At 44.0% G+C, this 23270-nt stretch overlaps 1 protein-coding gene across 1 annotated transcript; it reads right to left on the bottom strand.

The window, feature by feature from the left end:
• Positions 1 to 2455: 2455 nt before the first annotated feature.
• SRD5A3 (steroid 5 alpha-reductase 3) lies at positions 2456 to 17309 on the bottom strand. The gene is made up of 5 exons (XM_018575804.1): positions 16978 to 17309; positions 11367 to 11518; positions 9721 to 9912; positions 7108 to 7236; positions 2456 to 2774 (listed from the first exon to the last, which is right to left on the bottom strand). The coding sequence occupies exons 1-5, from the start codon at positions 17193 to 17195 to the stop codon at positions 2515 to 2517; spliced, it is 951 nt and encodes a 316-aa protein (XP_018431306.1). The 5' UTR covers positions 17196 to 17309; the 3' UTR covers positions 2456 to 2514.
• Positions 17310 to 23270: the final 5961 nt, after the last annotated feature.

Raw genomic sequence — 23270 nt, 5'->3', positions numbered from 1 at the left:
CCCCAGTTAGGACCCTGGCTCCCCATTTAAAATGGGACCAAAATATACGTTCTTGCAGTCACAGATCAAATTTTTTTTTTTAATTAAAAAAAGTCACATTCCATTGCAGAGAAAAAGATGTACACAGAATGCAAATGTACAAAGACTGATACTATAAAAGTGCAAGCTTTTCTTGAGCAAAACACAATTCAAGTCGATGAAAAGATCTCCCCATCAAGTTCCAAAATCATTAGCGTTACACAAGCATTAGGCCCATCATTTCTGTCTTTTTCCCTTTGGTCCTCTGTTTTATTTGTCTTACATTGTACTATATTCAAGTTAACATTAATACAAGAACACACAAAAGGAAAGCAGTTTTTTTTTAAGTTGAAAAAATGAAAAGAATTGCATGAGTGTATTGCACAAAAGACGGTCTCTTCTTTCCTATAGCTTAAAGGATATTTGTAGAATTGACAAAGTAAAAGATTGTGAAATAATTTACTATTGTGAAACTATTTAGTGCAAATGTGAATTCTAACGATTTATCTTTATTTCAGATGTTTTAGAGCCAACTTGTCTACATGGGCCCCAAGCAGTGTGTTAACATTCAGGGGGTCTATATCTTATCACTCTGACTTACCCACTATTCTTCAGCTGGGATACTGGTAGGTGGCTCTGTGTTGTCCTGACCTGCAGTCGGAGTGAGCCAACCTACCTGTATCTCAACAGTACACTAGGCATACATGAGAGTGATGAGAAGGGATAGTGTGTAAACCCAGGAGTGCAAACTGAACACACCAGCCTGCTTTTACATAAAGCCCTGCAGTTGCCAAGATGTTCCAGTTATCCTACACACACAGTACTTCTTAATATCTGATATGTCCTCTAACATAAGGCATCTCAATGCTCAACTATCAAGCAGGAATTGAGGGTAGGGGGGTATGGTGGTGGGCGGGTCATGGAAACTGAGGCTGAGGGGCAATGTAGTATGTACAAAAAAAACCTGCACTCTGTCGCATTCCAGTCCTGGGAATTGCATTCCACCCTTTGAACTCAGTTTCTAGGTAGTTTTGGTCCACAGAGAAGGTCAGTCACTTAACTTGCTCTGTGACAGATCAGGGATAAGGAAGGAATGTCACTTTTCCACGGTAATCACTGCGACAAGACTGATAGGTTCATTTTTTTAAAGGCGTTACAAACAAAAATCACAAAAAGGCAAAGACTAAAGGAATCATTTATATTTGTGCAATGTGTTAACGCACGCACATTTACATGCACTGTCCCAATGCACTCCTGATTATATGAATGGGTTCCCTAATTCACAAAATAAAAGGTGCATGCACCGTTTTTAGTGGGACACAGTAGTGCAGCACAGCACACAGACGTTAGTTACGGAGCACTGCAACGCAGGTGCTATGGGAAGTTGCAAAAGGGATGCTATTCAATTACATGCATTGTCACATGTTGCAACAGTGTGAATCCGGCCTAACTTCTTGCATGTTAGTCTGTGCCCTTCATTTTACATGCAGGTAAATCCTTTTGTAGAGGTTCCTGATACTTCTTACTGACCTAGGAGGTCTATATGCACCTAAACGACAACAGGACAGGCAAAACTAATTTTGCATTATAAATCAGATTTCTTTTTTCCAACTTAATTTAGCAAAAATGCACTATTCATAAGGCAAAAACAACCTTTAAGCATTAGGTTAAAAAAACAAAAACATAACAGTTTTGGCCTGGCTGTGCAATAAGGTTAGCAAATGATTTAACCTTTTGTATGCAAGCAGATTATATAGTGTTGTGTGGTCTTGTGGCACTTTGGGGGAAAACAGCCATGACTATTTTTCTTATGGTTTTCATAAACCTGAAGGTGTGCGTTATGATCCTCCTGTATGGCAACATTACCCATGGATAAGGTGATTTGGCATCAAGAAACTCAATACTGTAACAGAGTAATACAAAATTCCATTAACATGTGATTTCTGATCTGGGGGGGGGGAGACTTTCTTCAAGTGCTACAGTTCGTCTCCCTGTCCCAGCATACTCAGCCTAAGAAGTCACCACTAAATCAATACGTATAGCGCAGGGTGGCAGTGCGCCAAAACTGGTAACACGCTACCAGATGTAGAGTTAGAAGAAAGTATAAATGGATATTTTGACAATTAGCCCCCAAGATCTGTAGATCAGCTCTTTGTGGAATTTTTCATTAAAGCTTAACCATAGTCAAAACTTTTTTAAATAATTTGGCAGTGTGGGGAAGGGTTAGAATCTGTCAAGTTTTTTTTATTGCCGTGTCTCTGTTGGAGAGTATGCACCCCATTTCTTGTACCGATGACTACACAGTGGTGAAGGGTGTCACCCCAATGGTCTGCCACGAGATATCTCCCAAATGGGGTAACAGATTGCAATAACAACTGACAGGTTTTAACCCCTCACCACTATACTTTTGTCTAAAACACACACAAAAAACAAACTTGGCTATAGCTCAGCTTTAAATACTTGTCTGTAAGTGCAACAACGTTTTATTATGGCCCTTTAAAACACATATGGTATGAAAGCTGTCCTGTGAGCAGGATAATTATCAAACTTCTCATGATAGAATTCATGACATAAAATAGCAGCCAATGACTGGTTAAACAACACAAACATAACCACCAGCCACCATGTTGTATGACCCAATCCAAACAGTACAGAGATGGATATATAAATCAGCAACTCCGCAAAGTAATGTGGACAAGACACCCTCTCAAACCAGTCTCCACTGGGTACAATATGGTTCATGGTTACAACTTTTCCTGCAACAAAAACAAAACATACCGTACATTAGTAGATTGTCTAATAATCATCTGTTTGTAAAAGATACAAAAAGGCAAACAAAGTGTTTTCCCCCATAGTTCTCTTAAGGGTCACGGGAGGACATATACTAGCCTCCTCCCGTGACCCAAAGCTCAGTATATCGCGAGCTACAGCTCGCAATATAATGAGAGCGCCGCAGCCGGGACGGATTCCGACATTACTGTAGAGATCCACCCAGCTGCGTGAGTGACACCTGGCTCTGCCTATCTAGAGACGAGCCAGCTCTACCCTCCGTCTGTTCCTCCACTCAGCGCTAGAGGATCGGACCGGGGAGAATCCCTGCAGGGAGCCGTGACAGTCACCACTCTCTGCAGGGAAATGATCGAGGACTGAGCGAGCGACGGTATGCGTTTGCTCACTTCCCGACCTATTATGCTGACGTGTGACAGTTCCATTGTTACACGTCGCCTCGAACTATGAGGATGAGTGATTTTCACTCACCTCATAGTTCTCCTTTAACCACTTGCCGTCCGCCTGTTGTAAAAAAACGGACGGACGGCACTGCAGCATTGGTGGGTAGCGGGCGCGCACGGGCAGAAAAGACCCGACCAATGCAAACACCCGTTACCGGGTGTTTCACATATAGACGATCGGCGGCTCCATAGCCCGCCGATCGTCTATATGCGCTCGTTTTTTCGCCCCCCACGCGGCCGCCATTTTTTTGCCCCCCTGACCCGTCACCTTCAATCCCGGGATCCGCTACCCCATCTGCGGCCCGGGACCGGCTCGGAGGGCGTCAGGAGGAAGAGGACGGGAGATCAGCTCCTTGCTGATCTCCATCCGGGCTGTGAATGCAGAAATTATGTGTGTTACATCACTTCCGCATTCACCTGTCAGTCATCTGGCTGCTATAGCCAGAGAAAAGAAGCTGATGAAGCAGATCTCTGCTTCATCAGCTTCTTTTGGGGTCCACAGGTGACATTAGGGGTCCTAGAGACCCCTAATGTCTCCATAAAGAGGACCTGTCAGTGTGCCTTTGCTATTATATAGGGGGATTGTTATCCCCCTATATAATAGCAATAACAATAAGTGCAAAAAAAATTATATATAAATTAAAAAAAATAAGTCACATATAAAAAAAAAGTTTTAAAAAACCCCCCGAAATGTTTAACTCCCCCACCCCCACGCAGATATAAATGTAAATACGCGTCCAGTGCACCAGCGCGCAAAAATGACAATTGTGCTACACATGTTACATATCGCCGCGAACGTCGCAGTGAGAGCAATCATTTTAGGGCCATCAATCACTGATAACACTAAACTGATGAGCGGTAAAAGCTTATAAAGTGTCGCCTATGGCCAATTTTGGGTATTATCGTTTTTTGAGGTTAAAGGCGCGCACGCAATTTTAAGGCTTGACATGTTTGGTGTCTTTTTACCCGATGTGACCCCGTCTTTTATATTTTACCAAAATATTGGGTAATAATAAAATGTTTTATCATTTAATATAGGGGGAACTGTTTTTTTTTTTAATTTCGGTAATTTTTCCTTAATATAGTAAAAAATAAAAACCCCCAGTGGTGATTAAATACCACCAAAAGAAAGCTCTATCTGTCCCTAAAAAAATGGTATAAAATTAATTTCAGTACAGCATTACATGAGAGAATAAATGTCAGTCAAAGTACCGCAGCGCTGAACACTGAAAAATGGCCTGGATGGGAAGGGGGTTTAACACCGCGGATGTCAACTGGTTAAGGAAATAGAACATGAGCACACATTTCTTTGCAGTCTTTAAAAATAGATAAGTGTCCATTGTGAGCAGGTCAGGTTCCTGTGTGTAGGTGTCAAAATTCTCACATCAAACAGTACAAATCATTTGTGCAGCTTGCACCACGATTCTGATGTGTAGATCGTTGAGTGAGATTAAATCTTCATGTTCAACAGAGGAGCCTGGGGTAGCTGGCAGAGCACAAAATGCCGCACCGTACAAGCAAAACAGCCGCCGGATTGCTTATATCTGAACAGCAATCGCCTGCTGTTTAAAACAATACCAAGAACATGGTTGCAGAAGCAGCCGTGTTCTTGGTATAACTACCTCAGGACAGGGCGCTATTTGACGGTGGGCGGTCCTGAAGTAGTTAAGCACTAAGAAAATTTACCAACCCTATGCAAGGATTTCATACATACTTCAAAAAACCTTTTTACATAAAGCACACTGATCTTGTGGTTTGGATTTTTACATATAATCCAAGGTGACACTAAACTCAGGAGTTAAAACTTTAAAATACATTTTTGGTATTTAAGGTACTTGACTGTATCTTATTTGTCTATCACTCGGCTGTAGATCCTCAAATCATCTCTGAATTGGTTCTGGAGGGTGGCTACTTTTGTTCCCCATGGTCCCTGTATGTGTTCTAAAGTAGTCACCACTCCAATCTCACTCCCTTGATGATGGACTACAATCTCATGTTTAGTTTACTAATTTGTATTGAGATTGTAATCCATCACTGGAGAGATCTTAGAGTGGTGGCTACTTTACAACACACACAGGGACCATGGGGAACAAAAGTAGCCACCCTCCAGAAGGAAGGACAGTGTCAGCACCAATTCAGAGATGATTAGAGGATCTTGGATCCCGGGACCGGCTCCGAGGGCGTCAGGAGGAGGAGGACGGGAGATCAGCTCCTTGCTGATCCCCGTCCGGGCTGTGAATGCAGAAGTGATGTGTATTACATCACTTCCGCATTCACCTGTCAGTCATCTGGCTGCTATAGCCAGAGAGAAGAAGCTGATAAAGCAGATCTCTGCTTCATCAGCTTCTTTTGGGGTCCACAGGTGATATTAGGGGTCCTAGAGACCCCTAATATCTCCATAAAGAGGACCTGTCAGTGTGCCTTTGCTATTATATAGGGGGTTGTTATCCCCCTATATAATAGCAATAACAATAAGTGCAAAAAAAATAAATATAAATAAAAAAAAATAAAAGTAACACATAAAAAAGTAAAATAAAATAAAAGTCACATATAAAAAAAGGGGAAACCACCCCCCCAAAATGTTTAACTCCCCCACCCCCACGTTTACGCGCCTATAAACGTAAATACGCGTCCGGTGCCCCAGCGCGCAAAAATTACAATTGCGCTACACATGTTACATATCGCCGCGAACGTCGGAGTGAGAGCAATCATTTTAGGGCCATCAATCACTGATAACACTAAACTGATGAGCGGTAACAGCTTTTAAAGCGTCGCCTATGGCCAATTTTGGGTATTATCGTTTTTTGAGGTTTCGCGCGCGCACGCAATTTTAAGGCTTGACATGTTTAGTGTCTTTTTACCCGACGTGACCCCATCTTTTATATTTTACCAAAAAATTGGGTAATAATAAATGTTTTATCATTTAATATAGGGGAAACTGTTTTTTTTTTTTAAATTTCGGTAATTTTTCCTTAATATATTAAAAAAATAAAACCCCCAGTGGTGAATAAATACCACCAAAAGAAAGCTCTATCTGTCCCCAAAAAAGGGTATAAAATTCATTTCAGTACAGCGCTGCATGACGGAATAAATGTCAGTTAAAGTACCGCAGCGCTGAATACTGAAAAATGGCCTGGATGGGAAGGGGGTTTAACACCGCGGATGTCAACTGGTTAAGTAATGTATACAAAAACACAATAAAAAAAAAATTATTATATATTATATGCAGCATCAGGGGTCCCTGGTTTTTGAACCATGGACCCCAATCTGCAAGGAGTTTGCATGTTCTCCCTGTGCTTGTGTGGGTTTCCTCCCACACTCCAAAGACTGGTAGGTTAACTGGCTCCTGTATAAATTGGCCCTGTATGCATGCATTTGAGATAAGGAGCTTACAATCTAAGGTCCCTAACGGCAGGGACTGATGTGAATGTGCACTGTGTATAAAGCGCTGCGTAAAATTGTCAGTGCTATATGAAATACCTTACCTGCGCGCGGGAAACACAGGCGATTTAAAAACAGGCACCGATGCCTGTTAACATACAAGCGATCCGCCGGCTATAGAGCCGGTGGATCGCTTGTGTGAGCTGCCGGCATACGGCCTCTGTCACGGGATCAGAGGGAGCTCGGTACACGAAATCAAACCCCAGTGGTGAATAAATACCACCAAAAGAAAGCTCTATCTGTCCCCCAAAAAATGGTATAAAATTAATTTCAGTACAGCGTTGCATGACGGAATAAATGTCAGTCAAAGTACGGCAGCGCTGAATACTGAAAAATGGCCTGGCCAGGAAGGGGGTCTAAACACCTGGTCTTCAAGTGGTTAATATTTAAAAGGTTTTTTTTAATAAATATTACTCACCAGATGTATTTTTCCTCAGACTGGCAAGAATGACATGACATCTGTGCTGATGTATTGATGCCCAGATGTACAATACTGTCCCAATGATATGGTACCAATGAATTTGCAAAGCAAGGTCTGTAACAGTGACTAGAAGGGAGAAAAAAATAATACATTATCTATAGAGCAAATTCCAGCCTTAAAACACAAATGTGAACCTGAAAAGGCATCTTCCTGAACTGTAACCCCTTACTAGTGTCATCATAGGGTTGGGGCTGCACTGCACTGCCTTTGACAATGCATTTTGACCAGAAATAAAGTAGTAAAGTACAGCCAAGTAGAAAAATTAAAGAGGTCACGCTGCAGTTTAATGCCGAGCCACAGGAGGAAACAAATATTGACAGCAATCACTCAATGCAAGATTATTAGAAGTATCAATGGCTTGTTTTTCCTGTTTTCCAGAAGAGGAGCATCCTGTCTTCATCTGCTGTCCTTCTAGATGATAGAGCAAAGCCTGGTTTAGTAACACAGAGGTGTTCAGTAAAGATGTCATTGTGGAAATATAGAATAACAGAACAGGGGAAGAACTGTCTGCCCTTATGGTTTATCACAGTGATCTGTTGGGTGTGTTTTTGTTTTGTATTATTAGTATGTTGCCATTACCAATAAGGCCTCATTCACACACAACGCAAGAGCAATATTGTATAGTGCGTATATACGCTGACATGCGCGCGTATACGCATATAAGCGTGTATATGCGTGCACTATATGCAATCCCAGAATGCATCATTCATAATAGAAATTTTAGTGAACTGTACGCACGTATACGAGTGCAAACACACGCCTAAAATACGCTGCTCGGACGCATCGCGGTTCCATTCTGTTTTTGTACATTTTTAAGCTATGCAAATATATACGGCTCCATACGCAGCTATGTGTATGGAGCCATTTATTTGCATATGCTGCATATGGTACAATACGCACGTACATGCGCGGCAGTGTTAATGAGGCCTTAAGGGGTTCCTGGCTCTGGTTTGGGACCAAATTTAGGTAAGCCAATAAAAGCATCCTTTTTTTTATACCGTATATACTCGAGTATAAGCCGTCCCGAATATAAGCCGAGGGTGGGAAATGAGGCAGCTACTGGTAGATAGATACCAATAAAATTACATTAATATTTATTTAAAAGAAAAATAACCTAGCTCTGTAAGTGGAAAAGGGGGTACAGGGCTACATATCATGTACTACGGATCATTTAACCCATTCATGTTAGCAGAGGATCATTGTAAATGTATTGTCTGCACTGTATTAGCAGTATATACTCTATATAGAGTATATACTGCTAATACAGTGCAGACAATACATTTACAATGATCCTCTGCTAACATGAATGGGTTAAATGATCCATAGTACAGGGCTACATATCATGTACTACGGATCATTTAACCCATTCATGTTAGCAGAGGATCATTGTAAATGTATTGTCTGCACTGTATTAGCAGTATATACTCTATATAGAGTATATACTGCTAATACAGTGCAGACAATACATTTACAATTATACTAACCTGAATGGATTAAATGATCTGTATGTAGCCCTGTACCCCCTTTTCCACTTACAGAGCTAGGTTATTTTTCTTTTAAATAAATATTAATGTAATTTTATTGGTATCTATCTACCAGTAGCTGCCTCATTTCCCACCCTCGGCTTATATTCGAGACGGCTTATACTCGAGTCAGAGCCAGCGCGTCTTCTTACTTACCTCGCCGAGCGTCGCTGCTGCTGCGGTGTGCGGCGCTCCGAGCGGGGTCATCTGGCAGTCTCCGGGTCCTAATTTAGGTGGCCGGAGACTGCCAGATGACCCCGCTCGGAGCGCCGCACACCGAGCAGCAGTGACGCGACGCTCGGCGAGGTAAGTAAGAAGACGCGCTGGCTCTGACTCGAGTATAAGCCGAGGGGGGCACTTTTCACCCAAAAAAATGGGCTGAAAATCTCGGCTTATACTCGAGTATATACGGTACTCTAAAAAACCTGATTAGAGTGGACGTATTCCGGCAGAAGTACCGTATAGCACAAGAGGTTTGCACGGTTTACCACTGTGGCCCTCTTCATCGAGCTTTGCTTCCAGCAGCACATGCCATACAATAATGCAGGGGTGGGGTTGCTTATGGTATATTTATTAACATAAACATTAGTGTATTTCTGAATGCTCTTGCTGTGCTAGATGACATTTCTGTCAATTCTGCTCAAATTGCTTTGTTAATTTAATGTAAATTCATGATATGCCACCTTGTGGAGGAGTTTGGGGTCCCCAAATCTTACTGCCTGCCCACTACGGCTGTACAACCGTGTGACTGGAGTGGTTTCTTAGAAGTGCCAAGCTTATAAGACATGCAGCAAAACTGAACTGAATTTGTGTATAAAAGTGAAAGATGAGTAAAAGTGAACACCGCTCTTTTTTTTGCCTGCATTGTTCTCCCTCCTGCCATCAGGGATCAGACATTCACACATCTCATACACAACTCCAGTTTTTTGTGCTAATCTGTACATTATATATACACATTCGTGTGCACCAGGATAAGGTCACAATATCTGAACATTAGCTATCCTTTTGCTGATACGACAAACGTTACCTTTCTTTGGTTCTAACTTGGCGTGATCAAGCAGCGTTATCCCGATAAGAAAGTAGTAGCCAATGCCAAGACAATACTGAGCCACGTGAATAACTCCATTGGAATAGATGCTGACATACAGACACTCTGCTAGTCTTCTCAGGCTGTGCAACCATATTAAGGATAGAGCCAGTAGAGTGGAAACCTCTCCACCTAGATTTCAAGACGTACAATGAATTCATGAGGATAATGCTATAGATTTAACTTTAAAAATAACAGGATCTAAAAATAACTTAAACTCCTGATCAGAGTATGTGAAATATAATATTTGCCCTAGCACACACTTTTAGGAGCCAAGGATGTGAGCTTATAATAAACAGGATCAGACTGAAAAGGTAATACACCAGCTGTAATGCCTGAGGCACACTGCCTACCTGGATTGTCATAATTATTATTATTATACAGGCATTATATAGCACCACCAGTTTGTGCAGCGCTTTACAATAGAAGGAATACATTACAGTTATAATACAAATCAAGACAAGATGGTTAGGAGGGCCCTGCCCATGGATGCTTACATTCTAAAAGGGGGACAAGTGATACATGAGGTGGTAGCTGTGTGGGGGTGAATTATTTAAGCAAGTAATAGTTCAATGGTTAGGATGTAGTAGGATAGGCTTCCCTGAAGAGATAAGTCTTCAGGGATCACCTAAATGCAGACAGAGTAAGAGATAGACAGACAGGTTGTGGTAGGGAGTTCCAAAAGATAGGAGATACTCTAGAGAAGTCCTGGAGGCAAACATGGGAGGAGTTGACGAGGGAGTTAGAGAGCAGGAGGTCTTGGGAGGAGCGGAGAGGATGTTTAGGGGGATACTTTGAGACAGGGTTGGAGATACAGCCGGGGTGCAGAGTTGTTGATGGCTTTGTAAGTAGTTGTTAAGATTTTGAATTTTATCCTTTGGGTGATTGGAAGCCAGTGCAGGGATTGCAGATACTGAACAGTTGGTAAGATGGATGAGTGTAGCAGCAGCATTCATGATAGACTGTAGGGGTAATACCCTGTGTAGAGGTCCGCAAAGGAGAAGAGAGTTGCAATAATCGAGACGAGATTACAAGCGAGTGGATGAGTAGCTTTGTGGTTTCATTAGTTAGGAAGGAGCATATACAATGCATGTATTTAAAACAAAATTTACATTGGAATCAAACTACATTTGACCAGCATATCATGAATGCTCCCCGTTAGGGTCCTGATGGATCGACAGCTTTTCTCTAATAGACATCTGATGTCTCCCCTGTACCTCCAACACGATCCATCCGGCACGATCCTGGCTAGTATAAGAGATCTAGGTGGCTGTACAGCCGCCCAGATCACTTGTAGTTTAGGAGCTGGCCCTGCCTGACGTCATTGGTTTAAAAGGTAGCCAGCTGTTCTAAAAGCCAATGACTGAAGAAGAGGGGGGCCTGCGCTGAGTTTATGGCTGAAAGTGGATGCACCAGCCGCGGAGGCCAGTGTGAGCACTGTCAGCCAGCCATAACCCAGCGCAGGTAGGCAACCACAGTCTGCCATTTAGTGACCTATACTCTGACTTTTAGAACTAGCAATTTGATACCTATCCATAAATCTGCTACCTATCCATATTTTGCCGTGTGAGAGTTTTATTGCTTACCTGATACCTTTTGTAGTGGCTCCCTGTTGAAGAAATTAATCAATGACTGCAGCCACTGGGGTATTTCTATACCAAACATCTGTGACTGAATAACTAACCAAAGCAGCGTCCCATTCCAGAAAACGGAGAGATAATAGAAGTGCGAGAACCACCTGTAGGTGAAGAAAAAAAAAAAAAAAAAAAGTCAAAATATGAATACAATGAATATCAATCCAACACAGCTGGTATACAGGAAATTAAATTGTTACTTATTTTCACAGGAAATCCCCAAAATTCACCAGCATAGGTTGTGTCATCTCCTGTTGACCCCGACAAGCCAGTGGCTCTTACCTGTCCACGGTGCTCCCTGACTGACCATTACAGCAGTATACCTTATGAATGTATGTGCAATATATTGGATCAATTGTGCTCCTGAAACGCGTTGGCTTCTTTTCATGTGCAATAAAAGCTTACTGGTTTCATACTACTACTGTAGCACTTCCCCCTTTTCCTCCAACACTTCACTCACCACTTTGGGGATCCCCTAATGACAGAGAGCAGCCTCCGATTTTGAAATAACAATTGTTATTTCTACGTAGGAGTCGAGTCCAGTGCTCTACCAACAAAAACGTTGTTCTCGCTAGGGGGCGCGCGCGAGCAGAAAAAAATTGCCGTCTGGAGACGGCAACCCGCAGATGCTGCAGTGCCGTCCGTCCGTTTTTTTACTACGGGCGGACGGCAAGAGGTTAAAGTAAACATTTGGCAAGAAGTAAAGTTGAAAACACGCCACACAAGCTGAAACACATGTATGTACTTCCTGAGGGCATTTGAGCAAGTAGAGACTTTCTTGTGATCACTATTTGAAGTCATAAACCCCGGCCTGATGAAAGGTTGGTGAGGACGGGGAGCATGCCTATTCCCCACAATGGAGAATTAGAGATGGAGGAGTGCTGCCTGGAGCCCCTTGCTTCATCAGATTATACAAGGAAATGTATGTGCCGTCAGTCCATCCTGTGAGCCAAGTTCTACAGATGGTAGTTTCACTACAATAAGTCTTACCATAGGCTTGCTTTAAATGACTACAAGTGGAAACCGGAAACAGTTGTGTGATTTTCAGTACAACACTGTGCTCAATGGTATGAGCTTTTTGGTAGGTTTGCTTTAACCGCTTGAAGACCGCGGTGTTTCACCCCCTTCCTGGCCAAGCCCTTTTTCAGTGTTCAGCGCTGCGGTACTTTGACTGACATTTATTCCGTCACGCAACGCTGTACTGAAATGAATTTTATACCATTTTTTGGGGACAGATAGAGCTTTCTTTTGGTGGTATTTAATCACCACTACGGGTTTTATTTTTTACTATATTCAGGAGAAATTACTGAAAATTTATGTTATAAAAAAACTAATATTGCCCACTTTTTTGGTAAAATATAAAAGTCGGGGTCACGTCGGGTAAATAGACACCAAACATGTCAAGCTTAAAAATTGCGCACACCCGTGAAATCGCAAAAAACTAGCATACCCAAAATTAGCCATAGGCGACGCTTTAAAAGCTTTTACCGCTCATCAGTTTAGTGTTCAGTGATTGATGGCGCTAGACTTATTGCTCTCATTCCGACGTTCGCGGCGATATGTAACATGTGCGGCGTAATGGGCGCAATCGTCATTTTCGCAGGTTTGCGCAGCTGACGCATGTTTACATGCGTGTATGTAGGGGTGGGGACTTTAAAAAAAAAAATTGTGTTTTTTTAATTCTTTTTTGTGTAACTTTAAAAAGAATTTGGGGGGAAACTTTAAATTGTTTTACTATTTTTTTTTCCACTTTACTTTATTGCTATCACAGAGGGGGCTGAGAAACCCCCTTATGTGATAGCAAAAGAGGTGACAGGTCCTCTTTATGGAGACATCAGGGGTCTCCAAGACCCCTATGTCACCTAGGACCCCCCTGAAGAAGCAGAGATCTGCTTCATCAGCTTCTCTCCAGCATCTGAAGCTGGAGAGTGACACGAGAATGCAGAAGTGATGTAATATACACCACTTCCGCATTCTGACAGCGGAGATGGGACCGGAGGGAGCTCGTGTACCGAGCTCCCTCTGATCCCCTGTGACAGGGGCACTATGCTGGTCCCGGGCTCACACCGGAGCCCGGGACCAGCTTGACAGCGAGAGGGGCGGAGGCGCACGTCTCGGCTCTATAGCCGGCGGATCGCTTGTATATTAACGGGCATCGCTGCCTCTTTTCAAATAGCGGGGATTTCCGTGTATACACGCCCAGTTATATCCAAGAAGCTCCCGGCCGGCCGTGTATACACAGCGGCTGGCCGGGAGGTAGTTAAAGGAGAACTATGAGGTGGGTGTTTCTCACTCACCTCATAGTTCTAGCCGACCTGTGACAATGAGACTGTCACAGGTCGGCTCAGTAGATCGGGAGGTGAGCGAACACATACTGGCGCTCGCACACTTCTCGATCCTGTCACTGCTCTCTGCCGTGACATGGGAGGGGCTGGATTCCGCCCTCCCCGCTCGGCCAGCGCTGACTGGCGGAACGGACGGGGGAGGGGGCGGGTACAGCTGGCTCTGCCTCTAGATAGGCAGAGCCAGCTGTCACTCACGTAGCTGGGCGGATCCAGACATAATTGTCGGGATCCGCTTCAGCGTCTCAGTATACCGCGAGCAGTAGCTGGCGGTATACTGAGCCTAGGGTGAGGGGAGGACGCTAGTTTGTGTCCTCCCGTTACCCTTAGGAGAACTATGAGGAAAAGCCCTAACCCCATAGTTCTCCTTTATAATACAGAAACAAAGAAACAGGCAACTCAGTATGGTGTAAGAGCTGAGCATATGCAGGTATGAATAAAGGGAAAAAAAAAGGGGGAGGAAGTGACAGGTTGATGCTCCACTGGGGACACAGTCCGCTGAAGTGCTTCCTCATCAGAAAGGGGAACTCACTATCTTAACGTCTTACTGGAAAGAGAAGTAACTCAAACCTTCTCTTTTGTCTTTACTTCTCTTTTGGGTCACATAAATCTATTTACTAATGTACTCCTGTGCCCCAGGATCAGCAGATAGCAGGCTTTTGACCACAAACACAGTCACAGTCAGTGTGTTCCAGTGCATTCTGATGCATTTGTTTACATGCGCTTTGGTGCATTCCAGACCAGAACAAATAGTGCTGCATTAGTTTGTTTTTAAAACATTCTGGAACTGAATGCAATGGTGTGAACTAGCCTCACTTTTTTTTACCATAGGAATGATTTGGGATGAGTTTTTTGGACCGGACAAAAAAAGTACCGATCTGGACCTGGTCCGGACATGGTGTGAATGGGAACTCAAAGTGTATGTAAAGGAAAAACCTTTTTTTTTTTTTCTATCTTCATTACTCTATTTGTCCTTTTGACCACTGTCCTCATGCCAGAAAGTGAAAACAAATCTAGGGCTGCAACAACTAATCGACATAATCGATTATAATCGATTATTGAAAAAGTTGTCAACTTTTTCAATAATCGATTAATCGGCTTCCGATCAGTTGGCCCTGTTCACAGCTCCACACGCTGTGCGCCGCACCTCCTCCCCACCTCACGCTCGCTGCTGCCAGACCCGCTCGCATCTACGCTCCACACGCCGCACCTCCTCCCCGCCTCACATTTCCTGCCCATCCACGATCGGCAAGGCACGCGGGGAGATGTAGTAAGGAGGAGCAGGGGTGGGGGGATGACAGCAGCTGATAGACAGGTCCAATCTCAGAAGCAAGTTGCTGGAAGACTGCTCAGGTAAGCCTGCACTTTCCCACACATGGTGCTCTATAATGTATTGCTGGGATTTGTATTCCTCTATAGCTGATGGTACATTGTGCTGTATATTATACATAGGAATACAAATCCCAGCAATACATTATACACTGTATGTATAATGTATTGCTGGGATTTGTTGTACTCCTCTATAGCTGGTGATATTCTGCATTGCGCTGTATAGAGGACTACAAGTCCCAGCAATAATACATTATACAGCGCAATGCAGAATACCACCAGCTATAGAGGAGTACAACAAATCCCAGCAATAGTACATTATAAAGTGGTACAATGCTAAATACCACCAGCTATAGAGGACTACAAAACCCAGCAATAGTACATTATACAGCGCAATGCAGAATACCGCCAGCTATAATGTACTATTGCTGGGATTTGTTGTATTCCTCTATAGCTGGTGGTATTCTGCATTGTGCTGTATAATGTACTATTGCTGGGTTTTGTAGTCCTCTATAGCCGGTGCCATTCTGCATTCATTGCTGTATAATTTTACACTTTCCATTTCACTATATTGCACACCACACTATCTTTTTTTTCTTTTTTACTTCCACCGGTCCAAGCTTGCTCCTGTGATGGACTACAACCTCAATACAAATTAGTAGTCCTATCACTGGAGCCATTTTTTAAACTTTATTTTATAGTTTATCCGATTAACCGAACTTAATAATCGGCTAACTAATCGATTTTGAAAATAATCGTTAGCTGCAGCTCTAAACAAATCCCTAAAGAAGAACTCCAGGTAGAATGTTTTTCTTAATCCTTGCAGTGGGACTACCCTCAAACTGCAAGGATTAAGTGCTTGTTTTTGTCTAGGTGCTAATATAACAAAGTTATACTAACCTGATCCCCCAGTCCTGTCACAGCCATCCCTCCAGCCTCTCCTCCTCCCTGCAGCACTGGAATCTTCCTCAGTGTCCCCAAATCTATGCACTGTGTATAGACATGATGAATACGGGACCTTACATCACTATAGAGGAGGTGGAGAGAGGCTCCAGGAACCAGTCTAAGAACAAGCTGGCTCAGAGCATCGGGTGAGTATAACTTTTTTTTGTAACCTAGACAAAAACAAACAGTTAACCCTTGCAGTGTGGGGGTAGCCCCACTGCAAGAGTTAATCATTTTTTCCCCGGAGTTCTTCTTTTACTGGTCAACCAAAACAAAAGATGAAAATAAGGGCCCATTCCCACCATTGTGTTATGCTAAATGCAGGGGAATCCGTCTGTTCAGTGCACATTATCACACAGCACCACACAATAGCCATATGCTATTACACAGCACCACATGCTGGGTGCAATGCATCACTATTTATCCTCAATGCTACCCAAGTGCACGTGTAGCGCAATAATCTGAGTAACGTAGTTGGGTGGTGGAAAAAAATAATGCATGCACTAGTTTTTTGTTATCACCGCATGGCAATACGTTACTGCAATACCACGTATTGCTGCAATGCATGCCCGCTGCCAGGTGGATTGGTGTGCCATTGAGAATGAATGGTAACACACTAGTGCACCTAGCGTGCGGTACCATGCAAGTTGTGATAGCATAAGGGTTTATTGCCCTTTATTGTCACTGGGCCCTAAAGCTTCCAAAAGGGACAACTGGCTACAGGGCAATACCCCTCACTTTGCAGAGAGTTGCTCCAAATTACAGTGTATGGGTCTGGAAGTGAAAACTCACAAACGGGACACATACAGCAAACAAATAACCAATACGACATTTAACCCTTACCTACTCTATACAAAACAAAAAGGTTTTGAATTTCCATACATTTTAATATCCCTTTAATTCCCTTCTCCATACCCGAGCCCGGTGTCATCAGATGGGACACTCACCTCTTAGGCAGATCGAAGCAGTGCAGCCACGCTGGGCGCCCCTGTCCGATCTTAGTCTTCCCATAGCGGATGAGATCCTGGAAGATGGCGCACAGTGTGGAGCCCCGCCGGCCACACTCTCCCAGCACATGGAGGAACAGAGACACAAGGAAGGCGACATCTAACAGGAGCCAGAAGACGGCAATGACACTCAACTCTGTGCCTGGGAGGAGCAGCATGGCCGCCTGACTGACACCTAGCTTTATTGACACACACCCTTCCTGCGCCTCATCCTATGACAGCATGTGTATATAGAAACAACGTCCCTTTATTGGTCAGGAAACTTCCATATACTATAACAGGGCTCCCCCTTTATTTATCCAGGAACTAGTTCGCTCTATCTTGTTTCTTACCGGTGTTGTGTCGACGGGGAAACAGAATTCTACACAACACCGGAACACAATAATTGAGGCACACTGTGAATCTTATTTCTAAAGACCGATTTAGTGTGACTGTACGAATACGAAATGCCGCTTACTGGTTTGATGGAACGATTCAGCTGCTTTATAATCCCTACCGGAACATAAAAATGGATGCACACTGTGTCTTATTTAGAAGGACCCTTTAATGTGCCCCTAGGAGGTGCCTGTATGAAATGCAGCTTTCTGATTTGATGAAAGTTTATAGGCGCTTTCAGTGGCTTCTTTTTTGAAGTGACACAAACGACCACATAAAAAATTGTAAGAGAAGAGTTATACTTACCTCTACCTAAGGGTTACCATCCTTTTCTCAAGCGAAACCCGAACAGTCTAGCATTGCGCTGATATTTTTTTGTGGAATGGGTCGTGACTTATTCATATGTAAATAGCGCCACCCATTCATATGTACTGTCATATCACACTTGAGACTATTTCCAGTAGCCCCTATCTTAATTTTGGTTGCCCCGTTCTACCTGACATCTTGTGCCCGGATTTCTGCTGCCATGAAACCCGGACACAGCACTTAAAACCCGCACTGTCCGGGTGAATCCTGGACAGGTGGTAACCCTACTCTACCTTTCCTCTGTTCTGCTGCTGCAGCCTCCATAAGACTCTATAGTAGGGGTAGCCAAACTTAGGCCCTCCAGCTTGTGTGGAACTACAGGTGCTATAAGACATTGCAAGACTCTGACAGACACAAGCATGACTTCCACAGGCAGATGCATGATGGGATTTGGAGTTTCACTACAACTGGAGGGTCGAAGTTTGGCTACCACTTCTTTAATGCAGTGGTCTCAAAGTACCGGCCCGCAAGCCGTTACTTTGTGGCACGCAGCCAGCTCACAAGTCAGGTACGTACCTGCTTGCGGGAGGAGCTACACGGTCTGCACCTCTGTCGGATGCAGACTGCAAAGCTGCTCCTCTGCCGGCACTCGGATCCTTTCAGGCCAGCGCTCTGAAACCCTTCACTGAACACTGGCCAAAAAGGATTGATTAGTAAGGTTTGCAGCAGACCCTACCAATCAATCACAGGGATCGTGCCTCCTCCCTGCAAAAAGGTAAGCAGGAGGGGGGAATCTGTATTTTATGTGCGGGGGGACTGGGATTTTATTTTATATGTGGGGGGGAGTGTATTATTTTATTTGTGCAGGGGTAGTATTTTTTTATGTGTGGGGAGGGTGATGTATTATTTTATTTATGCAGGAGTAGGGTTTTGTTATGTACAAGCGGCAGCTGTCACCTGTCAGGTTAATGATCAGGTGACAGCAACTGCATGTAAATGCCTGCACACCGCATGTAATTATATTATTACATTCGGCTAGGAATCAGTCACTCTCCCTGGACGCATCGATTGTGCATCCAATGTTGTGCCCAGGTATTAACCCTTCCCTGACACCAGACAGCCCTTATACTAACCCTTCCCTGATACCCCACCGCCCTTATACTAACCCTTGCCTGATACCCCTCTGCCCTTATACTAACCCTTCCCTGATACCCCACTGCCCCTATACTAACCCTTGCCTGATACCCCTCTGCCCTTATACTAACCCTTCCCTGATACCCCTCTGCCCTTATACTAACCCTTCCCTGATACCCCACTGCCCTTATACTAACCCTTCCCTGATACCCCACTGTCCTTATACACTAACCCTTCCCTGATACCCCTCTGCCCTTATAGTAACCTTTCCCTGATACCCCTCTGCCCTTATACTAACCCTTCCCTGATACCCCACTGTCCTTATACACTAACCCTTCCCTGATACCCCTCTGCCCTTATAGAAACCTTTCCCTGATACCCCTCTCCCCTTATACTAACCCTTCCCTGATACCCCACTGCCCTTATACTAACCCTTGCCTGATACCCCTCTGCCCAGGTATTAACCCTTCCCTTATACCCCACCACCCTTATACTAACCCTTTCCTGATACCCCACTGTCCTTATACTAACCCTTCCCTGACACCCCACTGCCCAGGTATTAAACCTTCCCTGATACCCCTCTGCCCTTATACGAACCCTTCCCTGATACCCCTCTGCCCTTACACAAACCCTTCCCTGATACCCCACTGCCCTTATACGAACCCTTCCCTGATACCCCTCTGCCCTTATACGAACCCTTCCCTGATGCCCCACTGCCCTTATACGAAACCTTCCCTGATACCCCACTGCCCTTATACTAACCCTTCCCTGACACCCAACCCCACTGAATAGTTCAGGGGTAGACAACCTCAGGACTCCAGCTGTGGTAAACTACAAGTCCCATGAGGCTTTGCAAGACTCTGACAGCCACAGGCATGAATCCCAGAGGCTTGATGGGATTTGTATTTTCCCCACAGCTGGGGTGCCACGTTGCCAACCCCTGGCCTAGGTATTAACCCTTTTCTGAGACTCTACTGCCTAGTAGTTAATAACCCTTTCCTGACACCCCACCCCCAGGTATTAATCCGTACCTGATACTTCACCCTCCAGGTATTAGCCCTTCACACCACCCCACTGCCCAGGTATTAGCCTTCCCTGACACCACACTGCCCAGGTAATAACCCTTCCCTGATACTCCACTGCCCTGGTATTAACCCTTGCCTGACACTACACTGCCCAGGTAATAACCCACTGCCCAGGTATTAACCCTTGCCTGACACTACACTGCCCAGGTATTAACCCTTCCTTGATACTCCACTACCCATGTATTAGCCCTTCCCTGATACTCCACTGCCCTGGTATTAGCCTTCCCTGACACCACACTGCCCAGGTATTAACCTCTCCCTGACACCACACTACCCAGGTAATAACCGTTCCCTGATACTCCACTGCCCTGGTATTAGCCCTTCCCTGACACCATAGTGCCCTGGGATTAGCCCTTCCCTGACACCACACTGCCCAGGTATTAACCCTTGCCTGACACTACACTGTGCCCAGGTATTAACCCTTCCCTGATACTCCACTGCCCAGGTATTAGCCCTTCCCTGATACTAACCCTTGCCTGATAACCCTCTGCCCTTATACTAATTCTTCCATGACACCCCACTGCCCAGGTATTAACCCTTCCCTGATACCCCTCTGCCCTTATACTAACCCTTCCCTGATACCCCACCGCCCTTATACTAACCCTTCCCTGATACCCCACCACCCTTATACTAACCCTTGCCTGATAACCTTCTGCCCTTATACTAACCCTTCCCTGATACCCCACTGCCCTTATAGTAACCCTTCCCTGATACCCCACTGCCCTTATAGTAACCCTTCCCTGATACCCCACTGCCCTTATACTAACCCTTCCCTGATACCCCTCTGCCCTTATACTAACCCTTCCCTGATACCCCACTGTCCTTATACTAACCCTTCCCTGATACCCCACTGTCCTTATACTAACCCTTCCCTGATACCCCACTGCCCTTATACTAACCCTTCCCTGATACCCCTCTGCCCAGGTATTAACCCTGATTGTACAATAAGGTTGCAACATGTGTGGTGAGCTTTAGAGCTACCAACAAATAGATCTGCCTGATCATATAGCAGTTGATCCTTGGTATTCTGCATTGCGCTGTATAATATATTATTGCTGTGATTTCTAGTCTTCTATAGCCGGTGCCATTCTGCCATTTTTTAAAATGTATTTTATTTTTTATCCGATTAACCGATTAATCGAACTCAATAATCGGCTAACTAATCGATTTTGTAAATAATCGTTAGCTGCAGCTCTACCTCATATTACAAAGTTTTTGTAAAGTTTGGAGACCACATGACAAGACACTAAGTAGATCATGAGCCAGAATGGACACAATTTATACAATTCAAATTGGTACTGAATTGACCCTGCAGTGACTATAAACAGTAAATCAGTAACAGGAACTAAAGCTTTCTTCAGGTGCACCTGGGAGCCCCAAAACCCAGAGGGGGGGCTCTATTATACAAATGACTTTAGTTATACAGTGCCACTTTACCCCGCAGTCTTCTGCCTCTCATGCCATACTCTTGGTTAGTAATGTTCCCCATCACATAAACAGAGCAATGGCGAGGCTTGGGGTGGAAGGATAGAACAAATGTCAGTTTCCTAGATGAACTTGGTCTTTGCTAAATAGAGGCTCCCCAGGGTTTTGTTGGGGTGGTCCTGGAGAAAGCTGAAGGTATGTGCAGGTACTTGGAGGTAGCTGGTATTGATTCCTTAGCCCTCGTTCACACCTGAATGTTTTGTAGCGCGTTCTACGCTCGACGAACGCTCTACAAAACGCTCAAACATCTAAATCCCATTGTATTCAATGGGTCTGGTTCACACCTTGGCGTATTTCAGCCCGTCCCTAACGCGCTACAAAACGGCCCACGCCTGAAAAGGTACATGTACTACTTTGGGCCGTTTTTGTTGCGCGTTTCCATTGGGATACAGCCAAGTAGCCCTCGGAAACGCGCGTTTGTCGCGCGATTTGTTTACCGCGAATCTCGGTTAAAAAAAACGCGCGACAGACGCGCATATGCAATACGCCTAGGTGTGAACCAGGGCTAAAAGGCAGTGCGCTACACACCGCTACAGGTCTGCTTCCAGTAATCAGAGACTGAGATAAAAAACACTAACTTGTAAGAGTCATTTTCAGTGATAAAAACGTTCTTGTTGTGTGGCCGTAGTATATATCCTGTTGTGTCAATGCTCCTGTTAAAGCTATGTGAGATGGTTTGATAGAGAAGTGTTTGTTGATACAATCTGTGTGAATGCACAATGCTTGCCCCTTTGTCGGGATTTGACTCTGTCAGTATTCCACTACACATACTTATTTCTGTCATTACTCTCTTTGTTCAGAATGTTCAGAATGATCAAAACCCAGTCTGGGGTATTGATTGCCTGTCAACATGATCCTGTAGGCTCTTCACGCCTGTGATATTAGGAGGAAAGTTAATGTCTTCTATAGTACTATAGTCCTGCATACATTAATCCTGTGTGGTGTGACTAGTCTCCTAACAAGCCATAGAAATGATTGTCAATTGTGTGGCTCTTCATGCTGACTGATATAGAAAACACACTTGCAGTTCTGTAGTGATAGATCCCTGTCAGTAGAGCAATATGTGGTCTACATCCCATATCATGCCTTTACGTTATGGCTCTTTTTGCTTCAATCACTAAGCAAGTCTAGTCCGTGTCTGCAAAGTGGGAAGAGGAACCAGCGTCTCCAATCTTCATGAAGTTCTTATAGAGGAATTTCAGTAAGCATTATTTGTATTTATTATTCTGTGAAGGATATGTTGGAGACATTTTGGCACATGGTCTGCTGCACACTGCATTATATGTGTAGGGGAAAACACAAGTTATCTGTAAAGTCACTGCAGTATAGGACCATTTTAAGACACAAGTGTGCTCAGGGAAACATCTCATAAATTGGCTCCCATCCCATCTTTTCTTTTTCCAAGCAATAATAAGCATGATGAGATAGTTAACAACTTTGTAGAACTACAAGTCCCCGTTATGTATCCTCTTCTTGGGGACATTTCCTGCTTCTGCATACATCAGGAACTGGGCAGGGTCCGTTCTAGAGCACAGCATAGTGGTTTTGGGCTCTCAAACATGGTCTCTCTGGTGCCACACATTCCACTCTGCCTGTTACAACAATATCTTCTGTAGGAGACAGCATTACTGCCTTCTCCAGTACAGTGGACAATACCTAAAAGCAAGTTAACAGATAGTTGCGCTGGGAGAAAATAATGTGTCAGTAATTACCAGCTGCAGCAATGTGCAATAAAAACCATCAGTGCATAATAATAATATGCTGCGCTTGGCGTATAAAATCTTCAAAGTTCAACACCACCCAGTATAAGTGAATAAATTAATAAATGGTCTGTAAATCTAACTGTAT

The sequence above is a fragment of the Nanorana parkeri genome, unplaced genomic scaffold (assembly GCF_000935625.1).
Source record: "Nanorana parkeri isolate BGI_ZX_2015 unplaced genomic scaffold, ASM93562v1 scaffold54, whole genome shotgun sequence".
Classification (NCBI taxonomy): Eukaryota; Metazoa; Chordata; class Amphibia; order Anura; family Dicroglossidae; genus Nanorana; species Nanorana parkeri.
Note: the sequence above shows the minus strand (reverse complement) of the source record. Positions and strands in the feature narration are given on the sequence as shown.

Excerpts from the sequence above, each read along its gene's own strand:
- SRD5A3 (XM_018575804.1), bottom strand. The coding sequence starts at position 17,195 with ATGCTGCTCCTCCCAGGCACAGAGTTGAGTGTCATTGCCGTCTTCTGG. Across the intron at positions 9,913-11,366 it reads GCCACTACAAAAGGTATCAG|GTGGAGAGGTTTCCACTCTA; the intron begins GTAAGCAATAAA and ends CTTGAAATCTAG. Across the intron at positions 2,775-7,107 it reads TCTGAGGAAAAATACATCTG|GAAAAGTTGTAACCATGAAC; the intron begins GTGAGTAATATT and ends TTTTTGTTGCAG.